The 22,871-nt window shown below is 32.2% G+C and overlaps 3 protein-coding genes across 9 annotated transcripts; 2 read left to right on the forward strand and 1 right to left on the reverse strand.

The window, feature by feature from the left end:
• Nucleotides 1–430: 430 nt before the first annotated feature.
• Nucleotides 431–8,462, forward strand: LOC118445486 (uncharacterized). Of its 2 annotated transcripts, none has more exons than XM_085659964.1 (19): nucleotides 431–1,615; nucleotides 1,690–1,803; nucleotides 1,901–2,053; nucleotides 2,137–2,303; nucleotides 2,393–2,483; nucleotides 4,794–4,973; nucleotides 5,069–5,273; nucleotides 5,355–5,451; nucleotides 5,512–5,720; nucleotides 5,795–5,993; nucleotides 6,126–6,317; nucleotides 6,403–6,522; nucleotides 6,607–6,749; nucleotides 6,818–7,004; nucleotides 7,103–7,190; nucleotides 7,268–7,396; nucleotides 7,483–7,650; nucleotides 7,716–7,820; nucleotides 7,915–8,462. In XM_085659964.1, the coding sequence occupies exons 1-19, from the start codon at nucleotides 815–817 to the stop codon at nucleotides 8,092–8,094; spliced, it is 3,528 nt and encodes a 1,175-aa protein (XP_085516090.1). In that variant the 5' UTR covers nucleotides 431–814; the 3' UTR covers nucleotides 8,095–8,462. The 2 variants fall into 2 exon arrangements, with proteins under 2 accessions (XP_085516090.1, XP_035730943.2); XM_035875050.2 differs by having other exon boundaries at nucleotides 6,072–6,317; nucleotides 7,915–8,459.
• A 142-nt stretch (nucleotides 8,463–8,604) lies between these two features.
• Nucleotides 8,605–10,665, reverse strand: RpL7 (ribosomal protein L7). Its single transcript, XM_035875064.2, has 6 exons — nucleotides 10,585–10,665; nucleotides 10,050–10,161; nucleotides 9,744–9,919; nucleotides 9,423–9,670; nucleotides 9,071–9,168; nucleotides 8,605–8,754 (listed from the first exon to the last, which is right to left on the reverse strand). Exons 1-6 carry the CDS (start codon nucleotides 10,593–10,595, stop codon nucleotides 8,644–8,646), a joined length of 756 nt encoding a protein of 251 aa, XP_035730957.1. The 5' UTR covers nucleotides 10,596–10,665; the 3' UTR covers nucleotides 8,605–8,643.
• Nucleotides 10,666–11,048: 383 nt separating this feature from the next.
• Nucleotides 11,049–19,584, forward strand: LOC118445488 (uncharacterized). 6 transcript variants are annotated; one of them, XM_035875061.2, is made up of 8 exons: nucleotides 11,073–11,182; nucleotides 13,162–13,280; nucleotides 13,345–13,397; nucleotides 13,497–13,754; nucleotides 13,854–14,290; nucleotides 14,361–14,664; nucleotides 14,729–14,834; nucleotides 14,925–19,583. In XM_035875061.2, exons 3-8 carry the CDS (start codon nucleotides 13,370–13,372, stop codon nucleotides 15,202–15,204), a joined length of 1,413 nt encoding a protein of 470 aa, XP_035730954.1. In that variant the 5' UTR covers nucleotides 11,073–11,182; nucleotides 13,162–13,280; nucleotides 13,345–13,369; the 3' UTR covers nucleotides 15,205–19,583. The 6 variants fall into 6 exon arrangements, with proteins under 6 accessions (XP_035730955.1, XP_035730953.1, XP_035730954.1 ...); XM_035875059.2 differs by adding an exon at nucleotides 12,149–12,311 and having other exon boundaries at nucleotides 11,105–11,182; nucleotides 13,345–13,754; nucleotides 14,925–19,584; XM_035875062.2 differs by lacking the exon at nucleotides 13,162–13,280 and having other exon boundaries at nucleotides 11,049–11,182.
• The last annotated feature ends 3,287 nt before the right edge of the window (nucleotides 19,585–22,871 follow it).

Genomic DNA, 22,871 nt, shown 5'->3' on the forward strand with positions numbered 1-22,871 from the left:
CCAATCGTGATTAATTTCTTGGGCCAATAAAATCAGTAATATTAATCAAATTGCGAATTTATGTATATTCAAATTGAAACGATTGAAAGTTTTCAAATGCGAAAATACAAGCGATAATTATTGTTCTTAAATTCTAATAATACTCGAGTGGATTGTTTATAAATAAGTCATTCAAAAAATAACTAATTATTTTTTTGCAGAGTTATTAGACGAAAGAATATATGAGTATAATTATTCATTGTGATTTCCATAAGCGACAGATATGCGTTATAAGATTTTGCATGTGAACAATACGAAATTATAAGAATATTCTGATGGATAAAGTAATTTTCAAGATTTTTTTTAATAACACATGGTTTTGAATTTTGTATGACAAATAATTTTAAATTCGGCGCGTCTAATTTAAAATGGCGAAGTAAGTTACCCCTTCCGCTCTTCCTAATGTTCCTCTTACTCACGATAAGATTTTGTATTCTGTTCTTTTATTCCTATATAAGTTTCTTTGGATGTGTAGAAAGATATGTGTGTGTGTGTATGTGTACGTAGAATATAGATAGGCATGGTGTCGAAGAGGAAAGACTGGTGAAGGTGTAAAAGCGTCTTATAAGGCCTTCACATGAGGGGCTAGATTGGTCTTAGACTAATTAGAGTCTGTTGAGCTACAATAAGAATTTATATTGCTTGCTAGTCCACAATAGATTTTTATTGATGGTGGTACTATATTTATTATATATGGAAAAAATAGGATAAATATTAAATTTCTGTTTCTTACAAAAAAAAAAAAAAAAAAACAAGAAAAAAAATATAGTATTCAATGAATGCCAAAGGTAATCCACAGAAAAAATCTAATAAAGAAATATCATTAACAATGATACCTAAGATTATGTCAGGAGCAACATCCACTAAATCTAATGATAACATTTTATTAAATTCTGTTAATATATTTGTAAAATCTGAAGAGAAAACGTTTATTTCTTCTAATAAGACTGCCCAAAGTAATACGTACAAAAATAGGGAGATTAGTGATTCAACCATTCAATCTACTGTAGATCAATTAGAGGATCATGAATCGCATCAGTCCAATGCAGATACGCATAAAATAAGCAATAGTGATAATATATCTTTGCAAGTCAAAGAAATCATTGCATGTCCAGAATCACATCCAATATCGCAGAAAGAAATGATAAATGAACAGAAACCTATAAAGTCTATTATTATACCTTCTGCACAAGCAAAAAAGAGAGGAAGACCTAGGAAATATGTGTGTATCCAAATTCCACAAAAGTGTGATGACGACTCTTCGCAGTTACATGTTTCCAATTCAGAAGCATCAATGTATCACACAAAAAATTCTACAAATACGTTTGTAGATGCATCCGACAGTAAATCCTCTGATCAAAATATTAAAGTAAATACTTCTGACAATATTAATGCACCTAAGCGAAGAGGACGTCCTCCATCGAAAAACAAGAGCATTATTAAAAATGAAGTAAAAGATCGTAATAAAAAAAAAGTAACCATTAATACTCATGACATTGAACATATACCAGAATTATCTAACACAGCTGTAGTCACAAAGGAAAATAGTAGATTAAATGTAGTAGAAGAAGAAGAGGTTAGTAACATGATATCAATATAAAGTATATCTATTATTATTTTATATCTCACTGATCATTTATTTTAATTTAGATTCAATTAATTAAGTGTATGAGATGTGAAAAAAAAATAGCAAAGGGACAACAGGAAGTACATAATTTAATGAAACATAACAACATGGGTTGGTATGAAGGAGAAGAATCAATGGTATATAAAAAAAAAGCTATCTTTTTTATAAGATTTATTAAGAATTATTTAAATAAAATTTATAATATATATTGATTTTCTATTAATACTATTATAGGACTTTCAAAATGATATAAAATTATTGAAAAGGGTATTAGCTAATGCCATAAAAAAAAAGAAGGGTCAACTTGGTTGTGAACAATGTGGAGCAATAAAACGCAGTGTTAATGGATTTATATCACATATTCAATTTTGTGGTAAATCAGATGATGTAAGTTGCATTATATATCCTCACGTTATATTGATAACATTATAAAAAAAATTATATTTATTATAATTAAATTCTGATGTTAGGAAAAAAGAGCATTAATGGTAACATGCTCTGTATGCAATGCCGTTATGATGCCATCATCTATGGAAATTCATGAGCGACATCATAGGGATTTGAAATATAATAAACGCAAAAGTCTACTGATGGAATTTCCGGAAAATGAAAAAGTAAGACGTAAAGCTGCAGAAAAGTAGGTATAAATAATATAACTGAGTAGACCTCATTAAAACTATTGTTGTTCAACATTTTAAAATAATAAACCATTTTCTTTTTTTATAGAGCAGTATCAAAAATATTACAGTTTACAGAACTTGTTAAGGATGAATGTTTAGGACAATCTAAAAAGGTGGATTTAAATTCTTCTGTATTGGTAAGCAAATATAAAGCATGGTTTTCTGTAATTGTATGTGCAACTATATTAGCTTGCAATTATTTACAAAATGATGCAATGCCTAAAAGTTAACAATATGTAGGCATAGATTGAATAGTTTTTTTAAGATTAAATAAGCAAAATTTCTATCATTTTTGGTATTCAGGAATGTTACTGGATATATTTAATTTTCACATTTAAATTAATGTTATTAAGAAATTAAGTATACTAAGAAGTATACCAAATAAAAATACATTGATAAATTAATTTTGCTTTGAAAAGCTATTTTTAGACTGGACACTTATTGCATGCTACATATCTTCTTCACTCTTAGATACTATTATGACAAAATAAAAATGGATAAAAGGATTTTGTATATATGTCTAAGAGAATGAAATGTCTAAAAGAAGAGAAAACAAAAATATGCATAAGAAAAGATATTCATAGACATAAATACACGTACGTCAATGATAATGAAAGTGGTTTACGTGAAAGTATGGAAATATTGTGTTGAGAGCAATTATTTTGTTCTGTATTATTCTGTTCAACTAAAAAATTTTAATTCCTCGCAAACAAAAAAGATATGACTTACTATACAAGAGTATATGTATATATATATATATATATATTGGAATGGAGTACTGGAAATAAAATAGGTACATGCTTAAATTCTGTTCTAATCAAATGCTAATGTCACATTAAACCGCTTCTATGACACATGATAAATTCTCACTTAATTATTAAGAAGACAGATTATGCGTTTAAGTCCTTTATTATGGTATGTTCAAGACCAAGATATATATGATAGAAAATTATTCACCCTCTTTCATTATGTGCAACATTAATTGTATTTCATAATATGCAACATTATGTGCAACTAAACAAATCTATATATTATCTGCAATTGTATAAATTAGAAACAATATTGTTCAATGATATACATTGTAATAATAATTATTATTATTATTATGTTAATACAGATGCTAACTCTACTAAGATCTGGAAGATTAAAAAATTTTGTATTTATTTCAATATTTATAGATCACTCAAAACGTGTGTTAAGGGAAGTGCCCAGTCTATTGCTATTACATACATTATAAATCTTACTTCACTAAATAGCAGTTTTCAGCATTACTGGTTAATATAATCTCTGTGCAAACAGTTTGGTTTATAAATTGATATCAACTATGATCCATTATATAACACAATAACAAATACTATACTGCATCTATAATATCTATTATATAATTTAAATATTATCTTTCAAAATATTATGATACATATTATCATAATTTTTCATTCCTATGCATTGTGCACATTTTTATATATCTTCAAACTTCTGCTTATTATTGTGTATTTTTCTGGAGTAGTAGGGTCTTCAATTCAATCAATATTTAAATAATTCTAGGCTGAAGAAATAGTACCAAATACAAGCACAAAATGTGAAGATATATTGGATGATATAGATGGTACATCAAATGTTACTGGTATCAATTTTCAAGAAAATAAATCTTTTGAAACTGAACCACACCCAATGAAAATGAAAAAGCCAAAAAATGAAGATGATCCATTTTCAAAAATTGAAAGTACATTACCTGTTACTGAAGATCAATATGATACATTTGGATCGTATGTAGCAAGTGAAATACGGTGTTTGAATTCAGACTACTTACGCAGAAAATTAAAGAGAAAAATACAATGTGCTATCATAGATATACAAGATGAAGAAGATCGACTTCCAGGATCAACTACTCCAGAATCTTCATTTACTTAAATTACTCCGTTATTTCTCTCAACTATCAGAACACCTTTTTACAACATCAATATTCACCCATTTGTTTTTATTAAAAACATTTTTTTAGAATACGTAAAGCAAAGACAATTTGGTCTGAATTACAATAAGTAATAGAAAAAATCAGTACTTTTACATTATTTTTTAATGTAATATAATATAACATAGAAATTAAGTTTCACATTCCTTTTCAAATAATTTTACTGTTTCTTAATTTCAATGTTATAATCTTTAAATTAATTTTATTGAATTTATATAAATTTTTCCAATTATTATTGGATATTTACTATATGTGAATCTGCCACTTCAATATTAGATCTATGTCTTGATTTACATCTAACTTTGAACGAAAGAAACAATTAAAAAATGTATCATGCAATAAATGTCCATATCTAAATAGTTTTTAATATTATGATAATGGAATGGCTTGCACTGGTGTTTATGACCAGATTATTTTGTTTTTATTTTTAAGTTATCCTACATCTGGCTCTTGTTATGATATATTTACACAATTATAGAAAAACGTAAAAATGCCGGAATTGAGAAAGAAAGTGCCGTCTGTATGGAAAGCTATATGGAAGAAGGAATTAGAATTAGAAGGTGTATCAAAATGCCGTCAAATAGGATGCAATTTTTCATGTTCTTCATATGAAGATATGTGTAAACATTGTTCTGAATGTAATTTTACACCTCAAGAGGTAATATAAGAAATTTAATTTTTTCCATATCATATAACGTGTATTTTTATCATATTAACGATATATATATATATATATTATTTGTTTTTAAATAGAATTTTGCTTGTAAAATATGCAAATTTTTTGCTGAAAGTAAAGAGAAAATTATTGAGCATATCAAAGCTAAACATGAAACTGATGATAATGCAGATAATTCGCCTGATTTTAAAAAAGAAGATAATACATCTGATGAAAGTGAAGATGAGCCACTTGCAGAAAGATTTAAACAGCAATCGCACGCTATAAATTCGGAAAAAGAAAGTATGTATTACAATAATTAAATAATTATCAAGAAGAAAAGAAGAATTTAATCATTGTATAAAATTATAAATATATTTTTAGAATCATGCAGTATAATGATGTTTTTGGATGATTCATATTCGTTAAAAGCACCCTGGAGTAAATTTTACTTGCCAACTTTGAACTGGACGATGGAATAGTAAGTGTGAATTGTTTTCTATTTATTATAACAAATTAAGTCATTTACTAATTCTTACAGTGAGATGGAGAATTATGAATTTCAATTATTTCATGATTATCTTCCAAATCCGTTTGTACTATTAAATAATGAAGATGCAATGCGATACTTACCTCCATTAAAAGCATCAATGCCTACAAAAACAGTAAATTTAAATTCATCTGGCAATGTAGAGAATGAAGAGAGTGAATGGAAATATTGGAAAACATTTGAAGGAGGAATTTCTCAAGGTGAAAAAAAAAAAAAAAAAAAAAATAATCGACTTACAGTCGATTTAAACTCATTTATTTTTATTGCTCTACAGATTTACCAACATTTTTTACTGGTGGGCCTGTATGGGCCTTAGCATGGTTATCTATTCCAGCTTATGCATATCTTAAAACACCCGATCAATATATAGCATTAAGTACGCACCCTGACATGGAAAGTGAATATGCTATAGGGAAGGCATATTCGGGACATAATATGATACAAATATGGAATATGGGTAAATTAAATAATGAGTAAGTGTTAAATGTGTTAATAATATTTATAAACTTTTACAGCATCATTAGTATAAATATATTTTCTTAATTGTCAAGGTCGAAATCTATAATTAATGCTCCTATTTTGTCATATGCAATTGTACACAATAGCAGTACAATATGGTCTCTTGAGTGGTGTCCATCTGGATGTTATCAAGATGACACTCTAAATAATTTTGAAAAAGGAACAGTTAGTTTTAGAAGGATGGGTTTACTAGCTGCTGCTGGTTCCGATGGTTCTGTATATGTTTACTCATTGCCATTTCCAGAAGAACTTAAATTCAACAAATCTGAAACTAATAAGTAAGAAAATAATACATTTGTTATAAGTATAAAAACTTATCATATATGGTTCATTTAAGTATTACATATATAACTTCATTTTTAGTCTTCCAATTTACAAGACTGATCCTGTATTGATATTAGTTGTAAATAGTATTATATATAATAATGACAAGCAACATTGGCAATGTACCAAAATATCATGGACAAAGGAACGTGGACATAAGTACGATTTATATCCTTTTATCATGACTATCTTTTAATTACATTATTAGTAAGAAATATATCTAATTTTAAGTACATTTTTTAGTACCATTGCTGCAGGTTTTTCAAACGGTTATATTGCATTATGGGATCTCACAGAGGAATCGCCATTATTAAAACAAAAACAAAATGATTCATTGATAATAAATGCATTTTCACATTTCTTTGCACATGATAGTGCCGTTAGCAGTAAGTAAATATAAATTATGCTAATAAAAGTGCATAAATATATAATAATAAATTTATTACTTCGATAGTGTTGGCGTTAATTCCATACAACAATCAGCGATTTTTAGCTTCAGCCAGTGTAGATAGATTTTATAAAATATGGGATTTGGAAAATACAAATTCTCCTCAAGAATCTGTAAAAAAGGGTATGATAACTGATGGAGTATGGATGCTGCATTGGCCTAGTGCTGTTATTGGTTTTGATGATGCCTTAGGGTATTAAAAATACTTTTATTTAATCTTGAAAAATGTTAATTATTTTAAATTTATTATTTGTGATTTTTTCTAAAGTACACCTTAATGATTTTCTTTAGATTTAGACATACAAACTCGTACTTGGTTCCATTGAGGGAACATGGATTTAAATTGTGTCCACTACTTGCAACTAATTCTCCAACATATGTAAGTGCATTATAGGTTTTATAACTGGATTAACATACGTTAATGTTATTTAAAGTGTACGTATTAATTTTTTTTAGACCGTCGCTGTATCAGACCATGCAAATGGTATAGCACATGGTTCTTTGGCTGGAGATATTATTTCTATTTTTCCACATCAGTTATTATATGCAAAAGATGTAGACAAGATATTGCCAAGAAAGAGACAAGTAGGTATCATATTCTTACGAGCGTATTTTTTTTTTCTTTTCCATATAACGTATAATTTTTTTTATATACGTACTTGTTGTTTTAGTTAAATTCTTTTATTAAAGTAGTAGATTTAAAAGAATTGCCGAAGGACAGTCTTAAAAAGCAAAAAGGAAATGGTAAAGAAAAAAAATCAAAAGATTATAATTATATGCCTGAGACATATAATGAATGTAAAGAACGTTTCGGTATTATTTTTCACAATAACTTTGTGGTAAGTATATATTCTCAATTAGATTATCATGTAGCATTCATAAAAAATTTTCATTTTGAATATAGAGCGTAAAAGATAGTTTATCAAAGGACATACACCAAAAAGTTTTATATTCTGAAAAGTTGACATATGTTCCCATTGAACAATATCCATTTACGTCTGTGAATAAAGTAAGTTCATAATAATACATTTAATAAAATTAAAATCCAGTAAAGTAATAATTCCAAATTTTTTGCAATAACTACGTTATTTTATATTCTTTAGATAGCTTGGAATCCAAATATGTGGAGTCATTTATGGCTTGCTGCAGGTTATCAAAATGGTTTAGTAAGATTATTGAATTTTACATTTATGTCGCCGAAATGTGATATGAACAAATTAATAAAGGAGCATGCAGAAGCTTTTTTAAAAAGGATTAAAAATCAAAGTAAAAATCATGATTGACATAAACATGAATACTTTTAAAAAAAAAGTAAAAGCTCTGGTCCAGTATTTTTAAGATTCTGATCTCTGAATTGTTATAATTTTATGCGTTGAAATTAATTTAATAAAATATATTATCTATTATCATTTTATAATGCACATACATATGTCTTTATGTAATGTATTTATTGTTATATTAATTTTCATATAGGACGGTAATGGTTGAGAATACATAAGTTACATAAGATTATGCATCTGTGTAAAGTAGTTAAATAAATGTATAATTAGATAATTTATAAAGAAATACTGGATCAATTTTACATTTATTATATATTAGAATTCTGTAGTCAATTTATTACTTTATGTTAATTTTTAAAACTTATTTATTTTATTGTAGATATTTTATATAAGAATCGAAGTATATGTATATACTTCCAGTATATTTATTTTTTTTAAGGAAACTTTTTAATGTCAGTATGCAAGTATTTTATAAGTTTTAAGTATGCTGTGATATGAAAGAAATATACTCTGTTTAATGATTGTAAGGTTTTATTTATCAAGATTATAATCTTAAACCATTCTCCTGAGAAGCTCATTAATTTTGTCTTCGCGATTTCCAAAGTCTCCACCTTCTACATAATGATTTGTCTTCTTACGCCATCCACCGTTAGGAGTATTCAGCTGAAAAAATTACATACAAATATGTAAAATTAAAACAAATAAATATATAAAAATAAAAGTGAGTAAATATTGTGGGAGTTAGTCTTGAAATAATATAATATAGTATAAATTTCAATGGGTCTATACTCCTGTTATTTTTCGACATAGAAGGAGGTAATAAAACACAAATAGATGTCTTACAACCATGCCTATGTCGCAGTATGATTAATAAAGAGATCTATTCCAAAATGGTTTTTGCAAATAAAAATAGAATGAAAAAGAAAAAAAGAGAAAAATGGGCGAAAAATGAAAGTTATCACGTTAATTAGTTAAATACCTTAAAAGGCCATAAGAAATTGCTTGCATATTTAAACTTGGGTCCTACTGTAAATATTTCGTGGATCAAGTCTTCCATACAGATAATTCCTGAACGACCTGTAAAACATAAAGTTGTCAAATATAATTTATTACAGTGTACACTATGATAAAAAATATATAATAAAATATATTATAAACATGTTAGTATTTCTTAGAAACTGCATATTAAATATATACCAAGAATTGCACTAAAAAACACTATTTGATTTATGACAATATGGAAGGAAGCATATACTGGATACATACTTTCATGGATTTGTCAATATATATGTGATTTGTTTTTATTATCATATATGAAGTATACTACTAACCAAGCTTTTTCTCGATGATACTGTTACTCGTAATGGGAATACGTTGTCGGTTAACTTTAGCAAAACCACGTTTATAAATCAATTCTCTAACAGACTTCAAATTTGGATATCCCCAAGTTATGTATGGTTCCACAATGCGAAGCATATTTATGGTGGCCTTGTTAAGTTTTACAAATATACCATTGTTGATTTGCTTTAAACGGAAAAGCTGAAGTACCTTACGTACTTTTGGCGCAACTTGATTAACACTAAAATAAATTCGGTCAAATAATATTTCATAGTAACAAACATATGTACATATCTAAAAAGAATTGTACTAACCCACGTATACGAATAACAAATGCTAGTCTTGCTTCACCAGGAATATAATAATTTCCACGATTTTTTGCTTGTCTGATTAATCTAATTTCATCTCTTTCTTTTGTTCTATATTCCTTAACATAGTTTTCGGCCTTCTTGAAGATAATCTTCCTCTTTTTATAACGATTTGCACGTTGCTAAAATAAAAGTAAATGATTATGTTATCAAATATTATATAAGATCTTTAAGTGAAAATAATAATTTTTTATTGATCAAAAGAGTTCAATGAAACAATTATTTCTTATAAAATGTTATGTCATTGCTTACCTTAATAGATGTTTGTAAACGTGCAGCTTTTACCGACTCGCGTCGTCTTATTCTTTTCAGTACCGATTCTGGTACTGCTGGAAGCTTTTTAGCCGCAGTAGCTTCTTTCTTTCTACATATGTTAAAATTAAAATATTAAAAATGATATGTATTATCATATAAACAAATTAACTTTACAAACAAATTACATATCGTAATATTTTCATCAGTGGAATCATGAATTTACAAATATTAATCTATAACAAATATTTAATAGGATTAAGTATATTCTTCGCAACAAAAATTATTGTATTATTAAAGTTAAAGTAAATTTTTTGAATAATATCAACGTGATATTTCATGTTTCATGTTTCATGATACATAGGTTACACGTTGGCGATACGTTGTTCTTCGTATATTCACAAGAAATTAGTAAACTATAATACAGAAACAACTGATATATTGTTCTTCGTCATTTTGGTCATAATTTTAAATAAAAATAAAGTACATATGTCCCGATGATATTGGATATTTTTGAGACAGTAAGGTTACTTACTCTTCCGCCATTCTTCCGCCAGATAGAGAAACTTTCTAACCTTTTGTCAACCGAGGATTGATTCTTCTACATCAGATGGCGCTTCGAGTTTAAAAGAAATATTTGAAATATTGGCGCGATTAATTGGAGTTTATAAATATTCGTAATGTTCCAAAGGACTTGGAAAAATTGAATGTCGAGCGAAAAAAAAAAGAAAATAAAAATAAACAAGTAAATGAGGAGAAAAGAATTAGAAAATTATTCTAATTTATTGAAAAAAAGCAAATTGTTAATTATTGTCGAATTGATATCATCTGCTGTAAATTTTTAAAGAATACACATTGAATAGATTAAAACAACTATAAAAAAACTAAAAAATAATAAAGATTACTAAAACAGTAAAATTTTAAAAATGTTTAATAAATTACAACTATTGTGTTTCCCGGGCGATATATCGCAGTCGAGATATTATTTCTCGAAAATATAGAGCGCAATGTTCGCATAACCATGTGATGACGTCAAAATATGGCGCCTTGATCAGCTGGGTGTTGTGTAGTGCGTGCTTGAGATGCCCGTCTTTAGAAAATCAACCGAGACTGTCGTCTGTCTACTAAGATACGTGAGTGTTACTTTCATTTTATACGATTAAGTATCACATTTCATATTAAACAACGAAACAAAACAATGACGTAGAAAATCTAAATTTATATTTAAAAACGTGACAACATGAAAGATATCGTTTTTGATCATTGTACAACTCTCTCTGCTATTCGAAAGAGAAAATCATCTAAATTTGCGAGAAGGAAGGCACGTTTTGCAAAGGAATTAATTATCATTGGTGATGAAGATAGAAGTATCGTATTCAAAAGATCGTAGCGTTATAAAACATTTGTGTATGTAGAAAAACACAAAATATGGTGGCTAGAAAAAAGATCTCTTCGTAATCATTTACTTCGCAGATTGTAGTCTCTGTTGAATTTATTCAAAGCCACGATCTATTCGTTAACATTGTACTTGATGAAGGACTAAAGACTGACATCGTGCGTAAGCGGTATCGTGAAGATCGTTCGTATTTGTTCGAGTTTCGTAACCATTATCAACTCCATATTTGAATTCAACAAGTAACAGAATAGGCAGTTGCAAGTCCTGCTGTAATGCAATCTTTTAACTATTACATATTGGTAATGGCAAATTTTAGAAAAGGAGCTTTTTTTTTTTATTCAAATGATGATTTCTCGCGTACAAAAAAATTTGTTCTCTAACGCAACGGCCTCAATACGAGGATCGAATGCAAAATATAGTTCCCATAAAATACGTCTTACGTATCCATGTTAGTGCAGTGCGAATTTAAATGCGGACGGCATTTGATGCGTGTCACCCGTTGGACGAGGTTACGATGAATAAAAATGCATCTTCCTTCTTACATGATGTTGCCGTTTTTATTGTGAAAATCACGTTGAGCTTGACTATTGGAGCAGACGCCATTTTTTCTATATGATAAATATTGCGCGAGTGTTTGTAAAGAAAAGGTGCCAACACGGATGATATTAGCATTGGATCTAATTATTTGTCTATCATATTGCAGTTTCGCGTGCTTGTAATGTGGCTAGTTGTGAGAACTGCATCGATTTCGTCGACATACGCATCGTTCGGTGCAATGTGTTCTCAATAGCACCGCCATTTTGTCGCTTGTTAGTGGATAAACAAATGACGATGTCGTCGTGGGTACTTTGGGTTCGAGGCTAGGTGTGCGTGTCCTGTGCGCGGAAATTTCAATTTTGCTACTCACGCACGTTCTCTCTCTCTCTTTTTCTCTTTCTCTCTCTTTTTCTTTTTCTCTCTTTCGATATACACGATGTCGCCACCGATGAAACGAAGCTTTTACAAAAAGAATTAATTACGCTCAAACATAAATAAGAGACATGTCAATTTCACTTGACCTTTTGATGTATTTTTTTATGTAGCAAGACAATAAAAAAGATTATAATAGAAATACAGAAATAATACGTCGCGGCAAGGTTGTTGTAAGGATGTGACACTTTTGTATACACAACAAATTTTACTTTCTTTTTCAATGTTGATGATTATTAATTTTAAGAGCCTGAATAATATAAGTCTATCAAAATTTTATTGTGTGTTTTTTGTTAATACATTTTATTCTCTTCATTAACAGCATTATCTTTTTTTTTAAATTATTATAAACATATACATACATCGTCTACACGTATATACGTACGTACCTACGTACGTACGTATATACATACATACATAATACAAACAAATATGTATATACATATATGTATGTTTATGTGTATATATATATATGTGTGTTAGTATTATTATTAATTTTTTATTTCATTAAATATGAAACACTTTGAGTTAATATATTTATATTATATATTTTTATAAATAATTTAAGAAAAGTATCTTAAATCATTGTAAGCGCTTAATTAGTAGTATCGATTTTAGTAATATTTTTGTACATGCAGTGTCACATTGTTATAATGTTAAGCTTCTTTTCATTGTTATAAGGGAAAGACGAAAATTAGGATATTATTTGATACTTCGAGCATAATGATCTCGACGATGCGTACCCAGGTTACAGGTAATTGGGATGCATCAAGCAAATGTACTTCGACAGACATTAATCTAAAAAAAATTAACGTTGGATAATGAGACCATTGAACAGTGAAATCTGGCAGAACTTCTTTAAAAAAGTAATTATTATAAATCACTTTTGTGTAATACATTAACGAAGGTTGTAACGTCATTATCTTACAGTGATCAAGGAAGAACTCAACGCGATATGCCACCAGATAGACCAGATTCCACAGGTATGGAAAGAGGAATAGAGTTGAGATCCAATCAGATTTTCAATTTTCAAGATGCAACTTATACAACTAAAGAACGTAATAATGCAAATGCGTTTGTAGAATCCAATTCGAGTTACGATGTTCAAGAAGAATTACCTATCAATGAAAAATCTATAGAAAAGAACAATCATTCAGACGATGACTTAACTTCTCTCAGCTGGTTACATCAACAAAATTTATTAAAGGGATTAGAAATATCAAACCCCAGCAAGGATATCAAGAACGAAAATCTTTTGAATAACAATGTGTGCGACGATATTGCAGACTTCTCTGAAAATACAAATTCTGTTTCCAGTTTGGATGATAGTTATTGTTCAGGTATGACGTGCACACACGCATGCGTGCGCGCACATACACACACGCCACACGGATTTCTTATTAAATCAGAATAAATTTTTAATATTATCTAAATTGCAGAAATTAGCAGTAAAAAAATAAATTCTACATCACAAAGCCATGGACAGCAAAACTATCAGCACTCGAATAGGAATTGCCAGAAGTCCAGTCAAGTGTTTAATGACTGCATGAAAGGTCATTATGAAACTTCTCCGAGTGATCAAACAAAGATATCATTGAGCAACAACAATTTGCCAGTGTCAAATCGCAACAAGCATCCTACACATATCCCTTACGATCCTCATTTACATAGAAATAGTAAACCACCATACTCGTTCTCCTGTTTAATTTTTATGGCGATCGAGGACAGCCCTGTGAAAGCTCTTCCAGTTAAAGAAGTTTATGCATGGATTTTGGATCACTTTCCATATTTTAGGAATGCACCTACTGGTTGGAAAAATTCCGTTCGTCATAATTTGAGTCTGAACAAATGTTTTCGTAAGGTAGAAAAAGCTCCAGTAAGTATCCGATCGTCCATTAATTAGAACGTTTTAGAATAGAGAATATATAAATGTATTTTTATTACAGAATTTAGGTAAGGGCTCATTATGGATGGTAGATGCTCAATATCGTCCAAATTTGATACAGGCATTATCTCGTGCTCCTTTTCCACCTCCAACCGCACAAAATCTTTCTACTCCAGAAAAAAGTCAAAGGAAGAATGCAAGTGCACGTCTTCCGGATCCTGTCTTATTCCCATACCTTTCCAAAAGACTGGCATCTAGCAATATTAGCGAAACTCCTGAAACAGAGGTAGACAGTGACGTGGATGCTGCAGCCGCGGCTATGCTTTCCTTTAAACACGGGCCAATTATATTGAATCACAATAGAGGTATGATTTTTAATAGTAATACCATTAATTCTGACGTTTTATTTTAATTATATTCTGATTACAGATCGCAAGAAAAAAATATTGGAATCTGAAAAATTAGTTCCTGTAATCACAAGAAGTTCTAGCGAAGATCATACATATAGTTGTATTACTTCCATCAAATTGGAAAAGTATGAAATATAGATTATTCTCTGTTCGGAGATACATACATTTTTATAGCCGTTTCTAAAGCATAAATTAACGAACTGATCTTGTTATAGCAAGTACTCAAACGAGGAGGTCTCTACTGATTTCGATGAGCAAAGGAAAATAGCAGAAGGGGCGGATGCGCTTCTTAATTTAGCGGGCGTTAATACGACACCCAATAATAACAAAATACATCACGTACAAGCTACGAATCCTGTATCAAAATCAGAGAGCGTGACAAAATCTAAAAGACGGTTAGTTTCGAACGATTATTCGAGCACAGCGGAGAAGAAACGTAAACGCTGGCGAGAGTGGGGCGAAGGAAATCGGTACCTAAAGCATATTAGAGGTTAATATGAAATTTTTCTCATATACATATATGTATCTATAGTGATGAGAACTTCCAGCTAGTGCGTGTATCAGACAGTGTCTAGGGACACGTTTTATAAAAGTATTTGGTAAAGAACGTTTCTTGATTTTTGCGGTATTAGCTTCGGCGAAAGAATGATCTTTAACGTTTTGGTTCTATATATGAAGTCTTTTATATTGACTATTATATAGGAGTATTTATAGAAAACAAAGAAAAGAATGTATATGCGCACGTAATTATCTATAACGTATCAGATAACGTTCAAGAGTGGTATCGGAAGAAAAATCTTTGTAAGGTGCATTTCTAAAGAATTGGCGATTGCTCAGGGTTCAGAACTCGCTATATGCCAAATGAAATTCGGTAGCACTAAGCAGCAAGCAATAATAGCAATGTAGTTGTAAAAGAGTTACTTTCTAAAGATGTTATTTTAACATGGTGTAGAGAGAGAGAGAGAGAGCGAGAGAGAGCGAGAGCGAGCGAGAGAGAGCGAGAGCGAGCGAGAGAGAGAGAGAGAGCGAGAGCGAGAGAGAGAGAGAAGCGTATAGAGTAAGGTCAATGAAGAAAAATGCGATCGCATATTAAGCTAAGAAAAACGATGAAGTTTTTAGAACTGTTGTGCTGGTTATACATATTAATTCATAGAGAGTTTAATTATTGATAATAGAGCCTTATACTAGTTTTTTTTCTGTAGATATGTATAGAGATATATAATATCTATTCGATAGAGAAATTGATAATATATTTAAAAAAAAAAAAAAAAAAAAAAAAAAAAAGAAAAAAAAAGAAAAAAAAGATTATACACACGTGCGCGAACGCATAGAGAAAGAGATGCGTTCGTAGAAACGTATACATACACATCCATGCTCACGTACTCATTAATTACGCTCAACAAGTGCATCTGTGAATGTACGCGACTGTAGATTGGCAGTACGCGCGCTGCCAATGAGTAAGCAACAAAGAATATGATGTCGAGGTATACGCTCGGTATGAATTTGAGATAAGGAAATCTATCGTTTCACGTCTTTTTCTACTATCTTCCTGGCTTTTGAGATGATTTTAAAGAATGCTGTATATATGTAGACCCTATAATGTATGCACAGACCAGTTTTGAAATTCCTTCGATTACGTGACATTTTGTATCCGCACTTTTCCTATCGATCTGGATAGCGATGGAAGAATGTGCAAGGAGACATCCTATTTTTATATAAGAAAAATTAAAGAAAACGATAACAATAAGAAAAAGTCTGCGGATACCTGTCTTTAAAAAAGAAAAAGAAAAAAAGAGTATGTATGTAGTATGGATGTGAATATCGAAAAAAACTGGTATTGCATATATTAATATGTAGATCTATATATAGAAAGAACGTATATTTTTACAGGGCTCTGCCCGCGTGATAAAAGCTCTTCCTAATAACTCGCTAATACACAGATCATTAGCATAAATCATGTAAGAATTGCGAATGTTGAAATTCGTGCGTTGAAACGCAATGTGTGCGTTGTGATAGAGCAACACGCTCGAAACCAGGTCAAGCGTTCATAGGAATATCGTAGAATCTATACTGAATTTCTAATATTATCATTGTAAATTAATAAGAAGTTTACGGTAGTAATAATTCTACGATTGACCGATAAGAATTATTGATAGGACGATACACAGTGTACGAATATGTAAATTCTTCACGAAGACTTTTCGTATTGGTTTCGACACGTTGCTCTATCATTATTTTCTTTGCGCGATATCGTAGGTAGACATCAGCTACGGAAGAAAGTCTTGATTATATAAATGGTGCAGGGAAGAATGCCATGTTTAAGTAGTCGAGATAACTTTGATTTTTCATGCACATATAACTTCAAATTATTCTACGTGGCACGTACTGTACTATACGAAAATTTATCCGCCGGTGGATATTAAGTGCTTCATTCAAAATTTATATACATATATACATATACAATGTGATATGTGTATATGCATATATATGTACTACGTGCGAGATAATCTCATCTAGATATTATGTTTCCACTGTCTGTGATAACGTTGCAATACTTAGTACAACTCGTTGTCATTGCTATACCTGAAGAAAACGCAAGCTTTAGAGTCGCCTAAGTGGTTTTTATTTGGGTTTCTCTATGTCCTATTCGTATTCTCTCCAGTCGGTAGAAGAGATATTTAATGGACTACTTGGCATTCTTGTTCACACCTCTACTTTTATCATTTTCTTTGGGATCAGAAAAGAAAGCCAAGATGAAAAAAAAGGGGTAAGATGGGGATGAGATAAAACGATTGGAAAAGGGAGAAAATTTGTATTTGATAAAAGTTCGTTGGAGACTAGCGCGTAGCTCTTGTTCTCTGCGACCAAAGGTGCGATCTTCCATGTAGAGTTTATCGTAAATTCAAGTCGATCGATTATAAGATGGCCGGAGATCATTTATCGTCATTAACAATCGTAGCTGATTGTTAGGGTAGATTAATAAAAGAGAAAACAAAAAAGCCTTTAACAAGATATAGATGATCGATCGTTTATAGCGACACATAAAATACAATGAAGCAATGCGTTCATGCGATGGTTCTTGTCGGTTATAATAAAAGAGAATACTCTGTTGGATTATTCGAGGAAAAAGATGTATGCTTTTGCCGTGGTACGTTCTAGGAAACTGGATAGAGAGCAGCAGTCGAAATGCTACTATTGATCGGTAGATCCGATCAATTTAATAAAAGGAAAATGTATATATATATATATATATATACACACACGTATATGCAATTATCATCGTCGGCCAAGGAACTACCGTGTATCAATTGGATAGATTTGTTTTTTCAAATAAGAACCATTTGACCGACGGTAATGACAACGAGATTGGTCGGCGGATTTCCTAAAGTAGGAATACGTCGGCCGCGTGATACACCAGAAATATGGAATATGGAGCAAGATAGACAAAATGTACCGCAACCTAACCACGGACAATCAAAATGGAACATGGTGTTTGATTTGCTTCCATTACATGACATCGTGCCAAACGCAGAAAAAAAAATCTTTTTATTTCATAATATGAATATATACTATAATTTATTCATCTATACGTTTATAAAGCGTATACGTTTATAAAGATAAAATCTTTGTTATCTGTAATATCATCGTTATCTTTGTCATCGTCATAATCATCGTTATCACGATCATAAGCATTACCATCGTCACCTTCGTCATTCAAAAAATATCATCATCATAATTATTTACACCCATCGAGAGATCGTGTTTATTATCGTCGTTGGCGTCGACTTTAGTCGACTTCATCATTATATTGCTATATTACCGCTATTACTAATTTTAAAACGAATCATGCGCTGTAAAATGTTTGTTAAGTTTTTGACCTTGCTTATGTATTTTAAGTATATTTAATATGCCACGTTGTAATCACGATGAAATCTTGTCTAATGAAACGGATAAAAATGGAATACAAAAAGGAATAATAGTTTGATAAGTACCTGACCCATGTGAGAAGGATATATTAGAGCTCGGTGTTTAAATGAAGAACGAACGAATTTCGTATTGTACGATGAAAAGAATTTGATAATCTGCTGCTGGGGTGATAGGCGCGCACGAACAGAAGATAGTAGATAGGTACGTACGCACGTACGTACATATAGATATAGATTGCTAAGCAATTACGCGTAGCGCGGGAAATATTTGAAAGTGGGAGACTGGCCCGAGGAGTCACGTGACCGGTGACGTAATGCGCAAATGTCGCTGCGCGATATAATCGCACGCGAGAAGCGAGCGGCCCGGTAGACAGGCAGGCAGGCAAGTAAGCAGGCAAGTAAGCAAGCAAGCAGGCACCAGGCAGGCAGGCATCCCTTCGTGGCCGTGTCTCGGCTGAAAACTCGTCGGTCTGCATTCCAGTGTCGCGGACGTTGCGCCGGACGCCAAGCGGACGTCGCGGCGAAGCAGCCGAGACACGAGAGAGAGAAAGAGAAAGATAGAGGGAGATCTTACTCGCGTCCCTTCGTGTGTTACCTCGTTCCCTTCCACTTCTTCAGATATCTATTTTCATTAACAGTGCGATCGTGCTCTACGTTCTACGAAAGATGAAGTGAAACGTTAAATACCGGCCCTCGTACGTCGTTCCCCGTTCGTCGTAAACGGAGGGGAAGAAGAGAACGGCAATCTCTTTCGCGGGGAACGTCCAAGAGTCGGTGCGTCTCGTCGTATAGAAAAGAGAGAGAAAGTGAGAGAGAGAGAGAGAGAGAGAGAGAGAGAGGAGATTTAACGCGCGAACGAAGCACCGAGTAAAATAGGATTCAAAAGGGTGAGTTATTAAAATTTACATTATTCCTTTGTCACTACCCTTCATCTCTCGTCGTTGCTTTCATTTTCTTCATCTTTTTTTCCCCCTTCATACTTACTTTTTATTTCTTTCTCATTCTCTCTCTCTCTCTCTCTCTCTCTCTTTTTCTTTATCTTCCTACCTACCTACCTACCAACCTACCTATCTATCTATCTCTTTCTATCATTCTACTATTACGTTACCTTGTCGTTTCTAACCTACACACAAGCGACGAAAATCTGTTGCACAAGTTTCACGCGATGCATCCAATCGTTTGTTCGTTCTTTCGTTCGTTCGTTCGTTCGTTCGTTCTTCCTCGAACGTTGAAGATAAGATGCGAGCTGGTGGTTCATCATTGCGAGAGAGAACGAAGGTAAATACGTACATACACCTGCCCTCCGCGGATCAGGACCTGTACTTGCTCGTGCTGAGAAAAAGAAAGAAAGAGAAAGAGGGAGAGAGAGAGGGCGAAAGAGAGAGAGAGGGCGAAAGAGAGAGAGAGAGAGAGAGAGAGTGAGAGAGAGAGAGAGAAAGAGAACGTGTATAAACGAGGCGACGACGTGACGGCGTGAATATCACCACGGCGCCTTACTATAACTTTGTTGTTGTATGCTTATATATGTAAGTGCGTCCCTGTGTATTCTGTACGCGCGCGCCCTTTAATTCTTAAACATTTTCGCGCTATCGTTCTCTGTGAAAGTGTAAACGTTTGAAGGATTTGACGTTTTCGCGCCTCTTCCGACGCGCCTGCGTTCTAATTCAAAACGTGCTATCATCGAAACGAAACTGACAACGTAAAAGGAAAGCGTTAGAAAATCTGATAAATATTGTTGGAGGTTATACAGTAATTATGTTATAAATGTACGAACGTTGTTATAAAAAAGGAAAAAAAAAGAATGATAAATTCGACGTTTTAAGTAATTTTTTTTTCTTTTTTTTTTCTTTTTTTTTTTGTAAGATCTTCCCTTTCTCGTTATTGCGAACGTATAAACGTTTCAATCAACATGAAATATTATGTACTCGAAATATCAAAGAGTTTCTTAGAGAGTTGTTCGGTCTCGATTTTATCTTACTCCGTACTCACATTCTCTCTCTCTCTCTCTCTCCTTTGTATCTATCTATCTATCTATCTATGTATCTATCTATCTATCTATCTATCTATCTATCTATTTGTCTTTCTTTTTCTTACGAGTGAATTCGCGTTCATTGGAAGGGATTGGTTCGGATCGGCACGCGGCAGACCATCGTCCGTGTTAACCTATAAGGAAATACGAAAGTATTAAAATGCGCTACCGTATCTCTGCTGATCCCATATCGATTACTCGGGCTAATATTATAGATTCTTGATCCGTTAATCCGACGAAAAGGAAACGAACGAGTACAAGCATGAAGAAAAAAGTCCTGCTCCTAATTTCGTAACTGTACGAAGTATTACGCGATTAAGCGATTAAAAAGAAAAATTATTAATTATCTTGTATTAATAAACCGCTTAGATTTCTTTCGTTTTACTTTTCCCTTCTTATTTATATTCTTCGATCAACACGATCCATATCAACGATACAGATCGATGAATATGAATAGTAGTGAGTCATCGATTTCATTCGCGTCAACTTTTTCCACCGTTGACTTTTATCGCTCGAGGTTAAGTGTTCTCGCTCGGCGAAGCGAAGAAAAGAAAGTAAAAAGTAACTAAAAGGAAAGATAGAAATGGAAGGAGAATGAGGCAAGGGAGGGAAAAGAAAAAGGAAAAAAAAAAGAAAGAAAAAAAAAAAGAAAAAAAAACTTCTTAGCGATTCGTTAAAGATGACCGTTTCTCGCAGCCTCCTCAGCTGTTCATTGTGAACGCGTCCATTATCGTGCTTTGGTTAGGACTTAAATGTAGAAAATGAATCACACCCCCTGCTATCTCAACAGGATACTCATTGTCAGTGAGAAACCCTCTTCAAGTTTCGAACGATTGGCCTCGGTAAAGGTAACGGGTTCCCACTGACTGTCGCATCTATTGTCTTCTATTTTAACTGGCCAAACGAAACCCCCAAACAGCCATATTCTCGTCGACATACGCAACTATATTATAATATAGAAGCCTCGACCACTTTTTTTCTATTCGTTTCATCTCTCTCTCTCTCTCTCTCTCTCTCTCTCTCTTTCTCTTTCTTTTTCTCCGTTTGTCTCTAATAGCATAGCTAGTTGGAGAGAAATTCATTCGTCTTCGGATCTCGTGAAACAGGTTCTCTTCTCCTTCGATCTTCCATTCGATAAGGTAGCAATAAGCAAGATACGTATCACCGATAGATTCGATACGTCGTCAAAGGATGACGAGAGTGGTACCGTATTTTATCGATCTATTCGAATTCGAACCAGAAACTATTCGTATAATCCAGGTTGTAGGAGCCTCCTCGTTCCTTTCTGTCGAAGGTATTCGAGGTCCTTACGGACATTGTAGGGTTGTGAGTAAAGAAAAGAGAAGGAAAAAGAAACAGAAAACACAAAAAGAAAAAGAAGAAGGAGAAGAAGAAGAAAAGGAGAAAGAGAAGGATGAGGTGGCGAAGGAGGAAGAGGAAGGGAGAACCGCGGAAGATCGTGCTCTTGGAGGCTGTTGTTGCCTTGCTTCGTGTAGAGTTTGAAAGAGGAAGGGGATGGTTGTAAAAGGGGAGGGATAAGGAAGGGATAGAAAAGAAGGAGGGGGAGGAAGAACGCGTCTTCCACTCGTTTCGTTCGAACGAGCTTGGCAACCACTGCTTTGGAATTCGAGTTCTTTATTTTTACGAGAGCCAATGTCGGGGACCGAGCCTTCTTTGGAGTCCTTCTCACCTGTTACGTACCCACCAGCCTCAGTTGCTACCATTTAACCAGTATTCGAGATTATTTCTGCGTCTGGCCCCGTTAACGCGCTCCCAAAAGCATTCTTCGCTTGGTTTACACGCGAGGCGTCTTCGCTAGTCTTTCTTTCTTCGTATACATTGACTACATTCTAGTGTATGTATATATATATATATACACATATTCTTTACTTTTTTCTTCCCCTTTTTTCGTCACAAATGGCAGACTCTGAAAAGTATTAAGCCTCTTTCGTCCCGTGGGGAACGAAATGAAGTCGAAAAATGCAGCGTTCTTATTATATATTATGAATTTATTTGAATATATTTCTTATGGAACTAAAAAGAAACACATGGAGGAGTGTTACTATGTAACGTTTTCTATAAAACGTTCAGACGATATGGTTATAGGTATAGGTATAAGTTTAAGTATAGGTATAGGTATAAGTATAGGTATAGGTATCTTAGCCATGTACTCTTGCGGTAAGACTTCTTTTCTGATTCCCGAGCAA

Source organism: Vespa mandarinia, chromosome 10 (assembly GCF_050613455.1).
Source record: "Vespa mandarinia isolate Hongniang chromosome 10, ASM5061345v1, whole genome shotgun sequence".
In the NCBI taxonomy this organism is placed as follows: domain Eukaryota; kingdom Metazoa; phylum Arthropoda; class Insecta; order Hymenoptera; family Vespidae; genus Vespa; species Vespa mandarinia.

Bases quoted from the DNA above. Each gene is read 5' to 3' on its own strand.
- LOC118445488 (XM_035875060.2), top strand. From the start codon at position 13,370: ATGCCACCAGATAGACCAGATTCCACAGGTATGGAAAGAGGAATAGAG. The intron at 13,755-13,853 runs GTATGACGTGCA...TCTAAATTGCAG, and splicing joins GGATGATAGTTATTGTTCAG to AAATTAGCAGTAAAAAAATA. The intron at 14,835-14,924 runs GTATGAAATATA...ATCTTGTTATAG, and splicing joins ACTTCCATCAAATTGGAAAA to CAAGTACTCAAACGAGGAGG.
- RpL7 (XM_035875064.2), bottom strand. The intron at 9,920-10,049 runs GTAAGCAATGAC...CTTTTATTTTAG, and splicing joins GTTTACAAACATCTATTAAG to CAACGTGCAAATCGTTATAA. The intron at 9,169-9,422 runs GTTAGTAGTATA...TATGTTTTACAG, and splicing joins TATCATCGAGAAAAAGCTTG to GTCGTTCAGGAATTATCTGT.
- LOC118445486 (XM_035875050.2), top strand. From the start codon at position 815: ATGAATGCCAAAGGTAATCCACAGAAAAAATCTAATAAAGAAATATCA. The intron at 5,452-5,511 runs GTAAGTGTGAAT...TAATTCTTACAG, and splicing joins TTGAACTGGACGATGGAATA to TGAGATGGAGAATTATGAAT. The intron at 6,750-6,817 runs GTAAGTAAATAT...TTACTTCGATAG, and splicing joins ACATGATAGTGCCGTTAGCA to TGTTGGCGTTAATTCCATAC.